At 41.6% G+C, this 16,781-nt stretch overlaps 2 protein-coding genes and 1 non-coding gene across 4 annotated transcripts; 2 read left to right on the plus strand and 1 right to left on the minus strand.

The window, feature by feature from the left end:
- Nucleotides 1-466: 466 nt before the first annotated feature.
- On the minus strand, nt 467-8,616 carry poldip3 (polymerase (DNA-directed), delta interacting protein 3). 2 transcript variants are annotated; one of them, XM_085352114.1, is made up of 10 exons: nt 8,515-8,616; nt 7,810-7,910; nt 7,297-7,724; nt 7,166-7,210; nt 6,983-7,060; nt 6,640-6,862; nt 5,061-5,140; nt 4,803-4,932; nt 2,653-2,719; nt 467-1,651 (listed from the first exon to the last, which is right to left on the minus strand). In XM_085352114.1, the coding sequence occupies exons 1-10, from the start codon at nt 8,580-8,582 to the stop codon at nt 1,435-1,437; spliced, it is 1,437 nt and encodes a 478-aa protein (XP_085208240.1). In that variant the 5' UTR covers nt 8,583-8,616; the 3' UTR covers nt 467-1,434. The 2 variants fall into 2 exon arrangements, with proteins under 2 accessions (XP_085208240.1, XP_085208239.1); XM_085352113.1 differs by having other exon boundaries at nt 5,061-5,138; nt 6,635-6,862.
- Nucleotides 8,617-9,057: 441 nt separating this feature from the next.
- LOC146633282 (U12 minor spliceosomal RNA) lies at nt 9,058-9,211 on the plus strand. Its single transcript, XR_014906173.1, has one exon. It is a non-coding gene; the product is annotated as a U12 minor spliceosomal RNA (small nuclear RNA).
- Nucleotides 9,212-9,614: 403 nt separating this feature from the next.
- fam234b (family with sequence similarity 234 member B) lies at nt 9,615-16,745 on the plus strand. Its single transcript, XM_085352115.1, has 13 exons — nt 9,615-9,703; nt 11,086-11,634; nt 11,978-12,082; nt 12,704-12,871; nt 12,973-13,088; nt 13,281-13,431; nt 14,254-14,395; nt 14,566-14,766; nt 15,139-15,217; nt 15,343-15,510; nt 15,646-15,766; nt 15,869-16,089; nt 16,173-16,745. The coding sequence occupies exons 1-13, from the start codon at nt 9,667-9,669 to the stop codon at nt 16,239-16,241; spliced, it is 2,127 nt and encodes a 708-aa protein (XP_085208241.1). The 5' UTR covers nt 9,615-9,666; the 3' UTR covers nt 16,242-16,745.
- The last annotated feature ends 36 nt before the right edge of the window (nt 16,746-16,781 follow it).

The following is a 16,781-nucleotide window of genomic DNA, read 5'->3' on the forward strand; positions in this document are numbered from 1 at the left end:
TTATGTTGTCATATAACTTTTTTCACCAGCCTGTTCCAGGGTTTTAAATTTTGATGTTTTTTAAATGGAAGATGAATTTTTATATCAAAATTTCAACAAAATAACTAATTACTTAAGTTATTTTCTCAGAAGTTTGAGTTGGTATGTTGAAAATTTGAGCTTGATTTAATGATTAAAGAAACAAGCCTCCATGGTTTTGCTTCCCTCAAACCAATTTCAACAACTGGAGTGAATCTCTCCTTTTTAATAGTTTGGTTGTTGGTTTTACTTGTAGGTGTGTATTTATGAAGTAAAACTGAAACAAAGACGGCTAAAGGTTCAGCACCAGACTTGTAAATCATTCACAAGTCCAGAACTGTTTTTAGAAAGCCTAACAGCACAGATACATAAATCAACAAAGAGATCATGATATGAAAAGCAAAGAGTCTCAGACATCATCTACAAAGCTAAATATTTAATGGTGACATTTCAGATACATCCTACCACTTTGTCTCGTCTTGCATTACATACCAAGAATGCAGTAGAACGTAAATTACAGTCTTTCAACACAAATCAGGAGTAATAATAGAAAGAATTAAACATGTTGACCATCAAGCAAAAACCAGTCACGGAGCATACGAGTCTGGATGCCACAAGAATGTTAAAACTAAATAAACTGACATGTCCGTTTCAGAGCTAGCTTACTGAAGTTATTATGGTATTATGTAGCTTACGCCAGTCCCCGATTTGCAGGTATTTTCAGTTATTTTGGCATCACTTTGGGCTCAATTTAAATCATCTTCCCACATTTTAACCAAACTGTCCTTCCTAATAAAACAGACATGACAGACGTTTGGTTTTTTGTTTTGTCTGTATATATTTTTCCCCCAATGCATTATACACACTCATTAAACCCAAAGGGAAGCACAGGTAAGATAAATGAACACACCTGCATGAATATTCAGCCTTAAATATTACATAACTCTCAAGAATAACACTACCACACAGTCCTCAATTAGTCAAAGGGTTTGGGCTGGGTTTTTTTTTTTTAAACTCCTACTCTTTTGGAAGTTGGAGGCAAGCGGCAATGACGGGATGACGGGATATATATTAAACTAAATCAAACTGTCACTTAATATACAAAAAAAAAAACCCAAACACCCGTTGCAATTAAATTTGGTACTACCCCTCCTCCACCTCTACATCGGATTAAAAGATCATATGAAACTTCCCCCCGCTCCGTTTCCAAAACCAACAGGTGACTTTTGATAAAACCCAAACAAGGATGCATGAATGATGAATTTCACGTTCACAGGAGTCATGTATATCAAATGTGTAAAAATTTGTTTCATGAGAATGTGTGCTGGCTGCTGTCAATGTGAACACCACAGTTTGAAATGAGAACACTGAGAATGCACTAACATGAACAGACAGAGTTTTCACTTTAGACGTGGGCTATATCTTGATGCGAAAGGCAGTGGCCTGTGAGCTGGGAGGCTCAGTGGTGGAGGTCGACTGTGTAGTGGACTTGAAGAGAGCTTTGAGGATGGTCTGGGGGTCCACCTCTGGAGTGGGCTGAGAGGAGGAACGCTGACCGGCGGGCCGTGATAAGGAGGCGGGCAGACCTTCTTTCTTTGTGCTGCTGCCTGTACCCGGAGTATCGCTGAGTCGCCTGTGGGCAAGTCAAACAGTTGTTACTATTTTTTAAGTCCTTTAATGGTTCAAACAACACAGAGGGGTCCCCTCCCACTGAGTTCAGTTAAAGAGACAGCTGTTAGGCCAAAAGGGTTACATGCCTGACCTCTAGTGGAGAACACAGCAACAGCACCTGGTATTTACATTTCAGTGTGAAGTTAAACTTGATAACATCCATTTCTTTAAATACAAATAGCTTGTTTTTCAAAAGCAATGTAATAATGCTACTAACCAGCTCAAAATGGACTTATGGTGCTTTCCCTTATATACAGTTTGCCTCAGTTCATATTAAATATGCCCACTAAGGTCACCAAAGCTAAAAGACTGTTTTAAATGTTTGTTTTCAAACTATTCTTTCTATTCCTGAATCTGTGTGAAGTCAGTGAAAGGGGACAAGAGGACAACACGGTCATTTAAGTCTCACAGCTCTGGCTGTGAGCACAAAAGCCCCGCACACACACAATGTTCACCCCTTCTGTTAATGATGGGTAGCCAATCAGAAGAAAGTTTCCTTAAGGGGGACGGGAGTCAGAGTCGCTCACTTTAGACAGCACCACAAGAGGACCACAATAAAATACTTTTTACTTTAGGAATGCAGTGAATGGATAGCTAATAGGTTTTAGTATGTAGATAAAAGCCAGATTATGGCACAATGAAAATATGCAAAACAATGATTTCTTTAATTTAGGATTCTTCCTATACAGAGGAAGTCTGTGAAGGGTAGAAGGATGCTGATCAGCACTGTAATGCATTTTAACCAGTTCTGTTATTTGGATTTTCACTTACCCAACACACTACATACCTTGTCTATACAAAAGGTCACATATAACGAGGATACAGTGACTCACTGCCTTTTCATGGACCGCTTATACATACTGTCCCCTCTCTCTGTCTGAGCCAACCCTGGTCTCACACGCAAACACAATTGAGTAGAGATTCATTTGAAATTAACTAAAGAAGCCTCGAGGGCTCACTCACAATAGAATGGGTTGATCAGAAGTGATGACATTTCCCTGAATATGAAGGTTACACTTCATGGGTTGGCCTGGGGGTGGACAAGAAAAGGAAAAAACAGATGACATAAATGAACCAATCACAACGATCCTGACCACATACAGATCTGTGAAAAACTATTTGCCCCTTTCCTGATATCTTAGGTTTTTGCATGTTTGCCACACTTGAATGTTTCAGATCAAACAAATTTGAATATCACACAAAGAAAACCTGAGTAAATACAAAATGCAGTTTTCAAATAAGGACTTTGTTCACTAACGTAGAAGCTACCCAATCCTAAGGGGCCTGATATGAAAATGTTATTGCCCTGCAAACCTAATAGCAGGTTGTGCCACTCTTGGCATTAAGAACTACAATCAAGCACTTGGAATAACTGGCAATGAGTCTATCACATCACTGTGAAGGAAGTTTGGCATCACACTAACACCTAGGGCTGTTCGAAATAACGATATATATCGGATGACGATATGAAAATGTCTAACGTTTCATTTTACGCTATCATTTGTTTCTTGGTGTCACAAAATAAACGGTTTACTAGGGATGGGTACCGGTATCCGGTGCCATGACATAAACGGTAGTAACCAGACCGAAAAGCAGCGCACATTTCGGTGCTTTATTTCGGTGCTTTTTTTTCCTGAGATGTCATACACTTTGAATTCTAGCCAATCATTTTACGTTTCCGAGGATAGTAGGCGGGTCCAGGTACGTATGTTCTTTTAGAGCAGAGCTACAGATTAAAAATGCCCAAGGCGAAGCGGTCAAAAGTCTAGCTGTACTTCACAGCAAAAGATGCAAACTCAGCAGCAACAAGTGCTTTAAGCTGATACTGTGCAAAGGAGGTAACACCTCAAATCCGATGAAACACCTGGCGACGCATAGCGTTTTTTTTTAAAAGCCGAAAAATGCGCCGTATTTGATAGCTTGCTGCGAGACCTCACACCGAGCACATCTACTGCGGGTGGGTTGCCTGTTATCGGACCCGGAGTTAGCAACATCCCCCAAAAACCCGAAGAGGAGAGTCCTGGCCCCTAGCCCTGCCAGTGTAGCAGAAATGATGACGGATGATGATGCAGCAGCAGCCGTTCTTCTCTGCGTGAGTAGCTTAATGTTGTCCGTGTGTAATTTACGTTGAGTAGGCTAACCACGTTATTACATTAATGCATGTAAGGTGAACTAGCAAACACCGTCGTAGTTACATGCAGCTGTCTTCTTGTTTGATGGCAGATGCTCCCTTCACCCTGGCCAAAAAGGCTAAAATGACCAAAGAAAAAGTGGAAAACAGTTAAACATGAGAGGTTTTTGGACAAAGTTTGTGTTCTCCATTCTTTAAGCACCGGTTTGAGCACCGTTTAAGCACCGGCACCGTTTCAAAAGTACCGGTTTGGCACCGGTATCGGATAAAACCTAAACGATACCCATCCCTACTGTTTACTGCAGTATTTTTTCAGTGTTTTCATGGTCACTGTAATGGCTAAATTCATTTCTTAAAGTTCTCTCTTTCTCCTATATTTAAAATAACCACATTACAGACAGATAAGCGACTGTTTTTACGCGTTGTCGTTAGCAACAACGACGGTAAACCCAACGTGTGGCTCCGCCGTCGGCTTGTTTATTTTCCACATAAACCTTTCACAATAAAGCTGAAGATCCTGTTGAGGTTTTGCCTTCTAAATAAACTGAGATGACGACGAAATACATTATTCTCAGACATCAAATTTCAGAATCTGCATCAAACAAATGACTTCAAAAACATGTAGTAACTATAAATGGCGCTTACAGTCACCACGTGGATGCAGGCACAGAGAATACCAGCACGGCCAGTGAAGATGAGGCAGAACCAGGTAGATCCAAACAGAAAGACTAATCAAAACAAATCGAGGTCCTTATTTCTAAACGAGGGGCTACGTCTGTACCATGGACATGGTTTCGTTATGAAAAGTCTGACACGAACCAGAAAACTGTACTACGGTATCAGAAAGGAGTCTAACACGTTTTCACAACACTATATATATGATGTATAACATGCTCGCAAAACATCTCGCTGCTACAGCAGCCATTAAACTGCATGTTAAACAGAAGACTTTCATGTGTGCGTCCTTGCTCTTGGCACTCACCGTCCAAGCAGCGATTGTTGTACTTCCTGTATGCGCTCACAGCGTCCTCTTTACGGACAAACACCACTTCAGCTACGCCCACCTTCACCAGCCGTGCTCGCTTCAAGGCACCGCACACACAGAACAGTTCCTGTGGACAAATATTGACAGGCATTACAAATACACACTGAATGACTCATCACGGTACTCACAGCACTCTGCACATCATTTTAATCTCAAACAAGAAAAGGTTAAAGGCAAACAGAGCAATTTCCTCACCACTATGTCCTCCTCAGTGACTCGGGGATGCAGGTTGTTCACCGTTATTTTTGTCCCCTCCAAAGGACTAAAAGTAGGCTGAAATGAAAAATGACAAAACCAAACAGTCAAGTAAATGTAAAGATTGTGTGAACACATTAAATATCAATCGAACTGATACATGTAACAGAATCACTGCAGGGGTCTATTTGATAAAGAGTCTGCAGCCAGGTTTAAAAAACAAAAACAACCAAAGAAAAAAAAAAATTTCTTTTTTTCATTCCATCTTGCATTCAGTATTTTCACCTGTTAGCCTTTTGCACGTTACACGTTTCCCTTTAAATGTGCAAATCTACGGATGTAAGAAGAGTTCATTGTGGTGTGGCATGGATGGCAAAAAAGGCAAGGATAGTATGAGCATAACAGTTAAAAGCCAATCAAAGTTCTTTAAACATATTAAACGGTGGTTTAAGTTTAAGCATGAAACAAACAGAAAAGATTTACCTCCACAATGTTTTACAAAGTGACAGCTGTTTATTGAATTAAGAGCAAGTAAAAATTAAAGGGTCTGTATGAAGACAGGCTGCTGGCAGATCTTGAAATGTGGCAGAAATGTAGCTGCAGACTGACAGCAGCTGTTGCCTTTGACTGTCGGCATAATTTCTGCAGGATGCGGGACTGTTTCTAAAAGTGGCCATAGTCTATATTCCACTACATTTTTGTTACAACATTAGTTATTTGTTATCTTGAAGATTTAAATTTTTTATCTTAAAATTACGCTAGTTATTTTTAATATTGTCAAATAAAAATCAATACTTGGGTATTAATCGATATTAAAAATATCAAATTAAGATTTAAGATCCCACAGCACAGGTGCAGACAGACACACAGCTACTCCCTTCACTAACAGCTGAAGTAGTTAACACTGAATAACACTTCAAGAGGAATTTCAGAGATCAGTAAAGCTCGCATTTCCGAATTTGATGTCAGTCCAGAGTGTGGAGAACTAATCTGAGTAAAATAAAGAGTAAAATTCAGAGCAGCAGAATCAGACGGGCCTGAAGAGCAGAGCTGAGGAGAAGAAGGGCTGCAGACTGAGGCAGAGCAGTGTGAACAGGGAAGAAATGGCAGATGTGGACAATATGATAAAATAGCTTTTCTACTTTTACAATAATTTATTAAAATGTGTTTGTTATTTTTTTTGTAGCCAGCTGTGAGCCGGCTGGTAAGACGTTAACTTTGCAAAAAAAAAAAAAAAGACCTTATTGCCAGGACTGCTGTTGTAGCACTATGGGCAAATGGCCAAAATATTTGATGTTGTATTGAAAATGGGAGGTATCAGTATCGAGTTTCAAATTCTAGTGTTGTGACAATACTATATGTCACACATCCCAGCTATATATAAAGCAATTAAAGGAAATCAATTATTTTCCTTTGTCTGGGGCATGATGCAGTTGTTATATTAGAAACTTGTCTGACTTGCTGCATCAAGCCAAAAGACCAATTATAATAATAAAAACCATAATAACACAAGTTATATGAGCACAATTTGAAAGAACACACACTGAGCTGCAGATAAAAATGAATGGATTTACCTGAGGAGGAGGAGGAGGAGGAGCTGTTGCACTGGTTTCTGCTGTGCTTTGCTGAAGAGTCCTAGAGACTGGCTGTAAGGCTGCAGCTGAAGACCGAGTGGCAGCCAGGCTGGTAGTGGGCCGAGGAGAAGCCACAGGAACAGCGGGCCGTGGGGCCGTGTAAGCATCATTCTTAACCACCTTGGTGATGGGGGCTGACATGGAGAAAGCTGAGCCTGCTGTACCAGGCTGTGTGAAAAAAAGAGACAAGATAGATAACACTCTAGTTCATGTAGGTACGCACAGCAGACACGCTGAAGTTTCTGTATAAAGGCCCACGTGTAGCCTTGTCACAGAGAAACATCTTACCCGAGATTGTAACAAATTGTTTGCAGTTGTGATCTTTAACTGTTTATTCGGGGCGTCATCATGCTCATTTAGAGTAGGCTGTAGAAAAACAAAGTAATCCTTTTAGTATGATATCTTAAATCTTTAGAAATGGGCTCATAAATGTCCTGTTACATTTAAATATGTCAAGAGAAACTAATCTACCTGTGTAGCGGCACGTATTCCTCCTAACATCCCTACTGGACGTTGCTGGAAAAAGAAACATAATACATTACTTAAGGAAGTTCTGACTGTATATTTCTACAAGCATACAAGCCTGATTTATTTATTCTCACCTGGATGGTCTTAGTTATCTTTAAAGGTGGTGCAACTGCTGCTTGTGTCTGTGTCCCTCCAATGCTCCTCTTGAGGCTCAGCCTATCACGAGCATCCATCATTCTTGCATTATTGCTCAGCTGTGGTACTGCACTGGCCTTCAGACTCGGTCCTTGTGCATTAGAACCAAACTGCCTTGTATTCACACCAGCAAGATTGTTGTTGGTGTGTATCTGTATCTGCGGCACAAGCGTCTGGCTCTGTAAATGTTGTGTTACTGCTGTCTTTAGTGTGGTCGGTGCAGAGACGGTGAACTGACTCTGTCCCTGCTTGCGTGAGTTGATCATCTGACGTGCATCTTGCACCACTCCTGCTCCTCCCCTGCCACGGATTTTGAAACGAGCATCTTTCTGCCCCAGCTTCTCTCTGGCATCTTTTACTTGAAAACCTAAGGGGAGAAATTGAGAGTTTTAAGACAATGACTTTGCTCATTACAAAGTAACATTTACACCCACTGATCTGCTGGACTTTACCTGTGCCTCCTCCAAGCCTCTGTCTCACATCATTAACTCCAATCTTCTGTCTGGCATCAAAACTTTTCCCATCTCCTCCTGAACCTCGTCCAAACGCTGGCCTGAGAAAAACAAGGTTTCATTAGGTTCAACAACAACACAAACACAACAACATGCATTAGGGCGATACCTTCCACGTTACAATCACTTCTAGAAACACATTGAATATGATTTTTTTTCTCAGATGATTATGGAAACTTATGGATTATTGAAAATTATGGAAAATTTTACCCATTCCAGCTACCACATTTGTTCATTACGTGAGGACAAAACTACGATTTGTTGCCAACAAAAGCACTAGCGTGCTAGTTAGCCAAGCCTGACGAGTGAAGCTACAAACAAAATGCTGAAAGAGACGAGCAATTTAAAGACTTAAACAAAGAAATCTGTTTAGTTAAGCGGAGAGTGGTTCCGAGATTAAACTGCGTTTTCTTTGTCTCCAATATGAATGGCTTCAAATGTGAAGGCCTACAGTTTGTTGAAGCCACTATTAGACTAGCTTTCAGCCCGTAATCGCTGCTAGCTGTAACATGCTAACGTTAGCTTACGACTGTCGAGTAGCTACAAGCAGCACTAAGTTTTCGATATGCGCTTAGAAATGTTACTACAAGTTTCGAAATCCTTAATAAACACACATGCACCAGTCTCCCCACACTCAAAAAATACCTTTTCGCTGCAGCTTTGACGTTAATACGGCGCTGTCGTATAACTTCATCCAGAGAGACGTCTGCCATTTTCTCACACACTTTCCAAAAGCGCGTGCGCGCCTGAGATTTCTTGGGGGCTATGACTACGGGAACTGATTTGGGCCAAAATCCAAAATGGCTATTTGAAGAATTATGATATTTTATAGAAGATTCGAAATAGCTAACGTTGTCGTCTTCGAAATACACACAAAGACAATTAAAACACGACCGTGTTGCTACCGTAATAAATCTGTGATCGATTAGTCTTGACGAAATACGAATAGCGCGCATACCTGCATACCCATGATCCTTTGTGTCACATAGCGCAGCGATTTTACGACATAAACATTGCATATAACTATTAAAAGGGTCAGAATCTGGCTAATCGATCGTTTCTTTACTCACGGAAATAAGACAATTCGACAGAAACTAAAAAAACGCAATGGAGGAAACTTATATTTGAAACCATAATAGAGAGTGCCTGTGTACGTGGTCTATGCCCGTCCTCCACCGTAGTTGGGTCATGCCTTAAACTGATGAGTAAGGAAAATAACGACGCGGGGTGACGCCCGTGTCCTCGTACAATTAACGAGATTAATTTTTGAAAGGGCACAGGTCTGCCTGCTGAGGTGACTCGCCTACTTTGCGAGATGCCTCGTGGGACAAGGACCTTCCCCGAGTCCTAAACACTGTCAAAATAAAAAGCTGCTGTCCTCCACTAACATACATATATTACCGAAGGTAATAAACTTGTAATTGGAGTGTTAGGTATGGTAATTACATCGTGGGGGAGCATGCCCCAAGTTCCAAAGTGCAAAAGAACACAACGATATTGCGAAATATAGCAAATAAATATGCCGCATAAATATTTACTTCATGTATCATCTATAGGGTAATTATATCGTTCAAAAATGATGTGATGATTTCAAATTTAGCATGTAGTCAATGTCCATGATGTTTTTACACTGTTTATAAATATATATGTACAGTTACAGACGTCGCAAAACAAGAGTTCCTCATAAACTACAAGTCCCATGATGCAAATGGTCTGGCGCAAAGCCAAACTGTTGGTTCGGTGGGTCTGTGGGTTCGTACATCACTGCTACCTCACGTCGGCTCTGTTAGAGGAGAAATGGCTGCAGCGCTGTCCCGTGCCCTCAAACTGCCCGGTAAGATGCCGCACTGATTTGTATTATTTATCAGACCAATGTGCAGACGTAACGGAGCTTAGCTTCATTGATAGTCTGTGCTCTCCCATTTCGCTTCTCAGCCTTCTCAATGTAGCGAAGTCATTTGATTTTACTGGCTTGTCATACGCAGTTGTCAGGTTTTCCGTTTTATCTCTGCCAATTTCTCGTGCCAATTTTTTAATCCTAGTCAAATCAGATGGCCGCAGTTTTTCTGTTTGTGTAGTGCAGCGTCAGAGCGGCACGTTGACGGCGCTGCTCGCTAATGTTAACAACCTGCTGTTAGACAGTTCACCATTAAAAAAAAATCATGACAAATACATAATACAAGCTCAGACCTGGCGACAATATCCTACTGGAAACAGTGATGCCCATCATTGCCTGTATTACGGTAATACTATTTCTATTCTATTCTGTTCTTCTTTCCATTCTTTCTTCTAATGGTATTTCTATTTAATTAAAGAAATCTGTAATGTGAAAAAAAAATGCTGACAAGCATTGATGAAATAAAATAACCAAGCTAACGTCATCGTGTTATTACTATTTTTATTTTTTATTGTTGTTTTAAGTGTGTTATTGTGCAATAGGGGGGCTACAATCAAAAAAATGCCTCAAAATACAGGAATCAGAATACTTTATTGATCCCTGGGGGAAATTGTTTTTTGTTACAGTGCTCCATTATAAACCAACATTAAGACAAGACAGACAATACGCTAACTAAGAATAGTACAATATATACATATATATATATACATACATAAGTCACTCATAAATAAATAGCTGGAAAAGAAACGTGTAGTTGTAGCAGTAACCAGTGTGTTAAGTGGATGCGTTAGATCCACTATTTTTCTAGTTTTGCCTCTGCCCACCTCTACAGTATGGTAGTAAAGTGGTGTAATCAAACATCAGAGGCTCAAAATTATTGTATATTATATATTAAATTAACGTTTAAATATAAGTATAGTTTTTAATACTTGCATGAAAATCCTTTGTAGTCACTATTTGCCTGAGGTCTAAAACCCACTGACGTCACAAAATGCTGTGTTTTCTCCCTTGAGATGCTCTGTCGTGCCTTTACTGCAGCCACGTTTGGTCGCTGCTTGTTTTGTGGGTCTCTGATTTCAGTTTTGTTAGCTCCTCTATAGGTGCTTCATTGTGTTTAGATCAGGTGACTGACTCCGCTATTGAATAATATCTAATTTGTTTGTGTTGAGAAACTCAGGTTGCTTTCGCAGTTTGCTTTGGGTCATTATTCTTTTGTACTGTGAAGAGCTGTCTGTTTAGTTTTGTAGCATTTGTCTGAATCTGTCTGTCATGTTCAAACCAGTGTACTCCTAATGAGCAGTTTCTGTGTGTCTTTGCAGGGAAGAAGGGCTCGGAGCTCGGGGAGTATGACCCTCTCACCCAAGCAGATAGTGATGACGAGAGCGAAGAGGATGACCTTGTGCTCAACTACCCCCGAAATGGTCTCGGCAGGGATAGCTGCCTGGGCACGGGGTCTTCCAAGCTGCGCGGCGGCCGATCTGGAAGACTTGTCGGCGCGGAAGACGGGGTGCAAGACGAGGACGAGGACGAAGAGGAGGACGAGTGGAGGGAGCGACTCCCCAGCAAATCCAGGCAGGACAGGAATGACATGAAGGGAGTGCAGTACTGGAGCCACAGGGACTCGGACGGAGAGAGGAAGAGGGAGGACAGAGGGGGCCCTGGAGCAATGGGGGGTGCTGGGCTAGGGCTTCACAGTTCTGATGAACAAAAAAGGCTGAGGGTGAAGAACGCTATCCGAAGTGCGTTTTTTCTGGTGCCTCTGGTGTGTGCCACAGTGGTTGTGTTGCTCTGTGCGTTCCTGATTCCATGCCAGAAGGGAGACCTGGAAAAGAGGCTGCAGTGGGAGAAAGCACTGGGAGGGACAGGAGGTAAGAACATTAATGCACATTTAGGGACTCTTTTATTAATGCCCATCATGTAACATAGCATACAGATTAGTAGGCCTGTAGTTAGCTCCAGAGTAAACTAGGAAAAATAAACAGCCAGTGCTTGATAAGAACTCGCTCTCCTCTGCTGATATCTAAAGTGAGTGGTGCCACGATAATAAGGCTTATTCAGGAGTCGTCGAGGCTAGACAAAGTGCCTAACCCTGTAATTTTCCACCTGTCATTACACAGGCTTGTGAAACATCTTTCTACCCATCACATGCTCTGTTTACACATGAAACATTGCTTCTGTTAGTGGGTGGTGTTCATGTTTTTTTCTTTTTAGGTGTCACGCCACCCGCGCTGGCACTGTGGGATGTTGATGGTGATTCAGTGGAGGATGTGTTCTTGGGTGTTACCGAATCGACCAATGAGACCCACACCACACAAAGTATGTGCGATATGTAAATATCTTTGCAGCCTCATGCCGGTACCCATCCACAGCTGTGATCAGAAGTTTACTTACTCATCATGAGCATTTGTGTCATGGTAATTTTGGGCTTTCAGTGGTTTCTTTGAACTCTTCTTTTTCCAGGCTGGAATAATTGTACAGCACACATCTTTAATTACTTTAAAAAAAAAAAAGAACCGTGTGCACAAGTGTATATTTATTTTGCTTCTGGCTTCATTCTGATTGGCTTCTGCAGAACTGGTGGAGTTCCTTTAAATTGGTTGGTTTCCAACCATGGACCCGGGTTTTTAAGTGTAGTCGATAGTAGAGTTGAGGTTCAGAAGCCTAATGTTAACCTGTTTTATCCATTTCAAAACTGGTTTTGATGTGTGTTTGGGATCATTGACCTCTTGGAACACTGAACTGCATTTGAGTTTCAGCCGTCTAGCTGTTGATTTGAGGTGATGTTGAAGAATTTGGATGTAGTCCTTCATTATTCCATACAATTTGTGCAGTGATCCACTACCACTGGCAGCAAAAAGTCATTGAAGATGACTCTGTGTGCTTTCTCTCTCTGTAACCTCTTTGATATTTATACATGGTGTATGCGCTTCATCCCAGTTTACAGTGCAGTGGCCCTTTCTGCCGTCAGCGGCAAGGTGCTGTGGAAAAAAGTCATGTCAGAGGCTGTGATGTACATCCAGTGTGGTCTGCAGTACAGCACCGTGCCGTCGCCCGTGTGCCTCCTCATCTGCAAATCCTACATCATGGCTGTCAACGGCACCACAGGTCGGACTCAGTGCTGTCCCAGCTGTGCAGAAGTAAATAAAATTAATCAACTGCAAGTATTCATTTCTAAGCATTCAAAGATATTTCCTTTCCCTCCACAGGAAAGAAGCTGTGGTCATCATCAATTAAGAGCATTGAATCTCAGGCAGTGTTACTTCCAGACCTCCAGGGCGACTCACACCCAGATCTGCTTGTAGCCACCCTGCCAGCGGATGATGTATGCCAGCCTCCCTTATTTCTTCATGTGCTATATTGATGCATGTTACAGTTTGCAGAGCATTATTTTTTTTTGTAGTGTTCACGTAAGCACAATTCATTCATTCTAATTCATTTAACAATCATTACGAGCTGAAGAATTTACAGTTTGCTTGTATTTTTATTTATTTTTTGCTGCTTTGTGTATTTTCAGAAATTCGATCTCTCTCTGACTTTGATCTCTGGAGAGACGGGAGCGTTACTCGGACGTGCTGTGCCTTTCAACGTCACAGCCCAAGGGACGCTGATTGGTCCCTGGCTATATGAGACACAACAAGGAGTATACTACATCCTGTTTGGTCTAGGTGACGTTTCAGTAAAAGGACTAGATGTTACAATCCCTGACAATGCTGCTTTAAATGGAGAAAAGCTTGGGGGGTGGCTGTTATGAGGAAAAGCAGCTCAGAAACTTTACTAGCGGCACACATTGTTGTGTGCCTCAACGAAAGGCAGATCGGGTCCCCCCCTTGCGATGAAGGGGGGGACCCGATCTGGCTTCCAACACCTCTCCGCCAGATCGAGCTGTACGCTCTACCTCTCCACTGCCTCCCAGAAAAGGGAAGAAGAGCAGAGGGGAGAAGAGCGGAATATTTTTCTTTCCTATTCTTTCATTCCTTCTTTTAGATTCACTACCATGAGGTTAACTGCTTAAATACTTAAAGATTGCTCCAAAAAGAATCACCCCATGAGCTTTTCTGTGTGCTCATATTGCAAGAGTTTTGATTATAACGACACATATTATAATATTTTTCTAGCAAAATGGGAAACAGGTGCAAACACACGGAAATCCTGTATTAGGCAAACACAGTTTTCTAACCAGCTTGAAAGTCAAAATTTGGTATGACCACCTTTATTCTACAACACAGCCTGATCTGTCTTAGGCAGATTTCTTATGATTTCATTAAGTAGTCGTCAGGAATAGTTCTCCGGGCTTCTTGAAGGACATTCACAGCTTTCTAACTGGGAAAATAATCAGATAAAATTAAGCATATTTTCATTAAATATACTAAAGTTATTGAACAACAACAACTGATTCTGAGGAGCTCATTTAAGAACTATTGAAGTGACCCTTGAAGTTATTTTAATGGTGGTTTCACAGGACCTTGTGTCATCGTGTGTTCCCTTAGGTAATGTGAAGGCCGTCTCCCTGCGAGACATCTACTTTCAGGCTACTGGAAAACTGCCCGAAACTCAGGCGCTTCGAAAGAAGGATTCAGGGTGGGAGGGCATGAAGAAGGACAATTTCTCTTCCATCATACAAATTTACAGGTGGGTGTCTGCTATTGATGCATAGATCTGTTTTCAATGTGCAAACTCTTCTTTGTTTGTTAAATACCAAATACATTTAACCAGCTGGCACTAAAGTAGAAAGCAGATTACTAGATATATGTTTTTGTCTAAAATAAGTCAAAATCAGATCTTTGTTGTGTCCTTTCTAGCCCACGTGACCATGACCAGGCCAGGTTCCTGCTCCCTCTTGTGGCTGGTTTTGGCAGAAACCACAACAACCTGGACACCGCTTCGAACCTGAACTCCACCAGAAGTGACTGGGTGCTGGTGTATGGAGGCAGCGTACAGTTACTGCTCCGGCAGAAGAATTTGCGAAAGAAATGGACCTACAAAACAGCTTCCAGTCAAAGGTACAGTCCTGTTTATTTTTTCCCCCCTGCAGCAACCACTTGAGGGTGGTGAGGTTTGAACAAACTGATGTGCTTGAAAATTATATTTTGGCGAGGGGCGCCTTACTATTGCCATGAGGTGGTCTGAAGTTTTCAATAGTTCATGTAACTGTTGTTTTAGCAACTTTCTGTGTGGTAATCGTGTGATTAATGCAAAATCATTAGAGAGAAGAGCACTCAGTCAGATATGGTTTCCCTGACTTCATTTTAGCTGCATGCCCCGATCTTTGTTGTTGTTTTTTTTTAAAAATCACATTCCACCAAAACATCTGTCCCATCCTTTGGAAAACTAGAAAAATATGCGTTCCTAAAATACTTATTTGTATGTCACAGTCAACCAGTGGCAGGACACTTCAATAGCGATGGAATCCTCGATCTTTTCATTCAGCATTCATCAAACGGAGTCATGAAGGTAAAACAAACAAACCAAAGGTTCTTTCATGCTTTTTTCCCCCTCAGGGCTGAAATTACTTTGCTGACATGTAACATCTGCTCCGATCTTACTGGTGGTTTTTCCTCCTCTTCTTTGTCTTTCAGACATTAATCATCGATGGGGCGAATGGGACCCGTTTGTGGGCCGCCGAGTTCGTGTGTCCCCATCTTCGTATAGAAACTTCTGCAATCTCCACGTCCACGGGCCAATCCGCTTTCCTGTTCTGGGCCAGCGATCCAATCAAAGCACAGAAGAATGTTACCAAGACAACCGTAAGTCTTCCTCAGATAGAATTGCTAGGTTAATGAGAACCCAGGAAGAGGAGCCCTCTGTGATCATTTTACTCCATTGTGCTCGACTCTGTTAAGGAGTCTTTTGTGCTAAATGTGCTCTCCGGCTGTTTATAGGTGTCGCCGGGTGTTGCCGTGGCAGAGCCTCTCATTCGAAAGCTCTACCTGCTCCATCCTACATATCCCACAGTTCTGCTGGAGCTCGCCAGTACCACAGACACAGCAGTCACATCTGCAGGTAATCGCCACCGTGCCTTTAAAAAGAAACATAGAACAGAGCCTCTCTCTGTACTGTACTCTGTACTTTTTTTAATGAATGACCACTCTTCCTCACTGATAGTGCGCTACCAAAACCATCAGAAAGACGCATCCTACATCACAGTGTCCTCCAGTACCATGCCCAACTCTGTCCCCAGCACTTACATAGTCAAGTGTGTGAGCCTCAGAGCTGCTATCACCAAAGGGCAAACTGTGTGGATAGGAGATGGCAGCAAGACCGCGGGAGCCCTTAAACCCGGTGAGGTCAGCAAGTTCTTCAGACATCTGACCTTCAGACATCAGGTGAGAAAGGGAATCGCAGGGTGCGGACAGTCAGATCTGGAGTGTCGCTAATTTTGACGAGTGAATCTCTCTCAACTCTGTAGCGAGGAGCCAGCTCTGCTACCACGACCCTGCCTCACAAGTACGCGGTACAGCCACAAGGACTTGAGTAAGGATGAAAGGGACGAAAAGCTGCGGATGACTCTGCACCGGGGCGATGATGGCAGTTCATCCACGAAGCTGTTTACATCACGTTTGATTCAAACAAAAGTCAAATTTCATTTCTGGTACTTGAGAAAGACATCTGTTTTTGTTTTGTTTTTTTAAATTGAAACTTTCTTTAAATAATTTAAGTCACATTTAGGAAGTCTGATCTTTACCTGGTTGTTTCTTCACTTGACAACAGCGGAGTAACTTAACACTTGAACAGTGCATGTCTAGCATGCATCTCTCGTAATTCCAGTATCTACTGTGTGGTACGGTCCACTATTTCAATGCATTTTGTCATGATTACTGTTCTTCTGCTCCTTGATGTTTTAGTTAGTATAAGAATTCTGTAAATATTTAATGCTGTACAGTAATTTATTGATTTGCCTTTTTGCCGTCTGAACTTTTTAAGATGAATGAACCGCTGTTTGCTAAGGATTATGATATTTAAATGTAAGCTGCAAGACAAAGTAAAGCGCAATGTATAGCCTCCGTGTTTTATTTCA

Source organism: Diplotaxodon limnothrissa, linkage group LG4, assembly GCF_057381915.1.
Source record: "Diplotaxodon limnothrissa isolate DT_005_m linkage group LG4, D_limnothrissa_male_GT1.1, whole genome shotgun sequence".
In the NCBI taxonomy this organism is placed as follows: Eukaryota; Metazoa; Chordata; class Actinopteri; order Cichliformes; family Cichlidae; genus Diplotaxodon; species Diplotaxodon limnothrissa.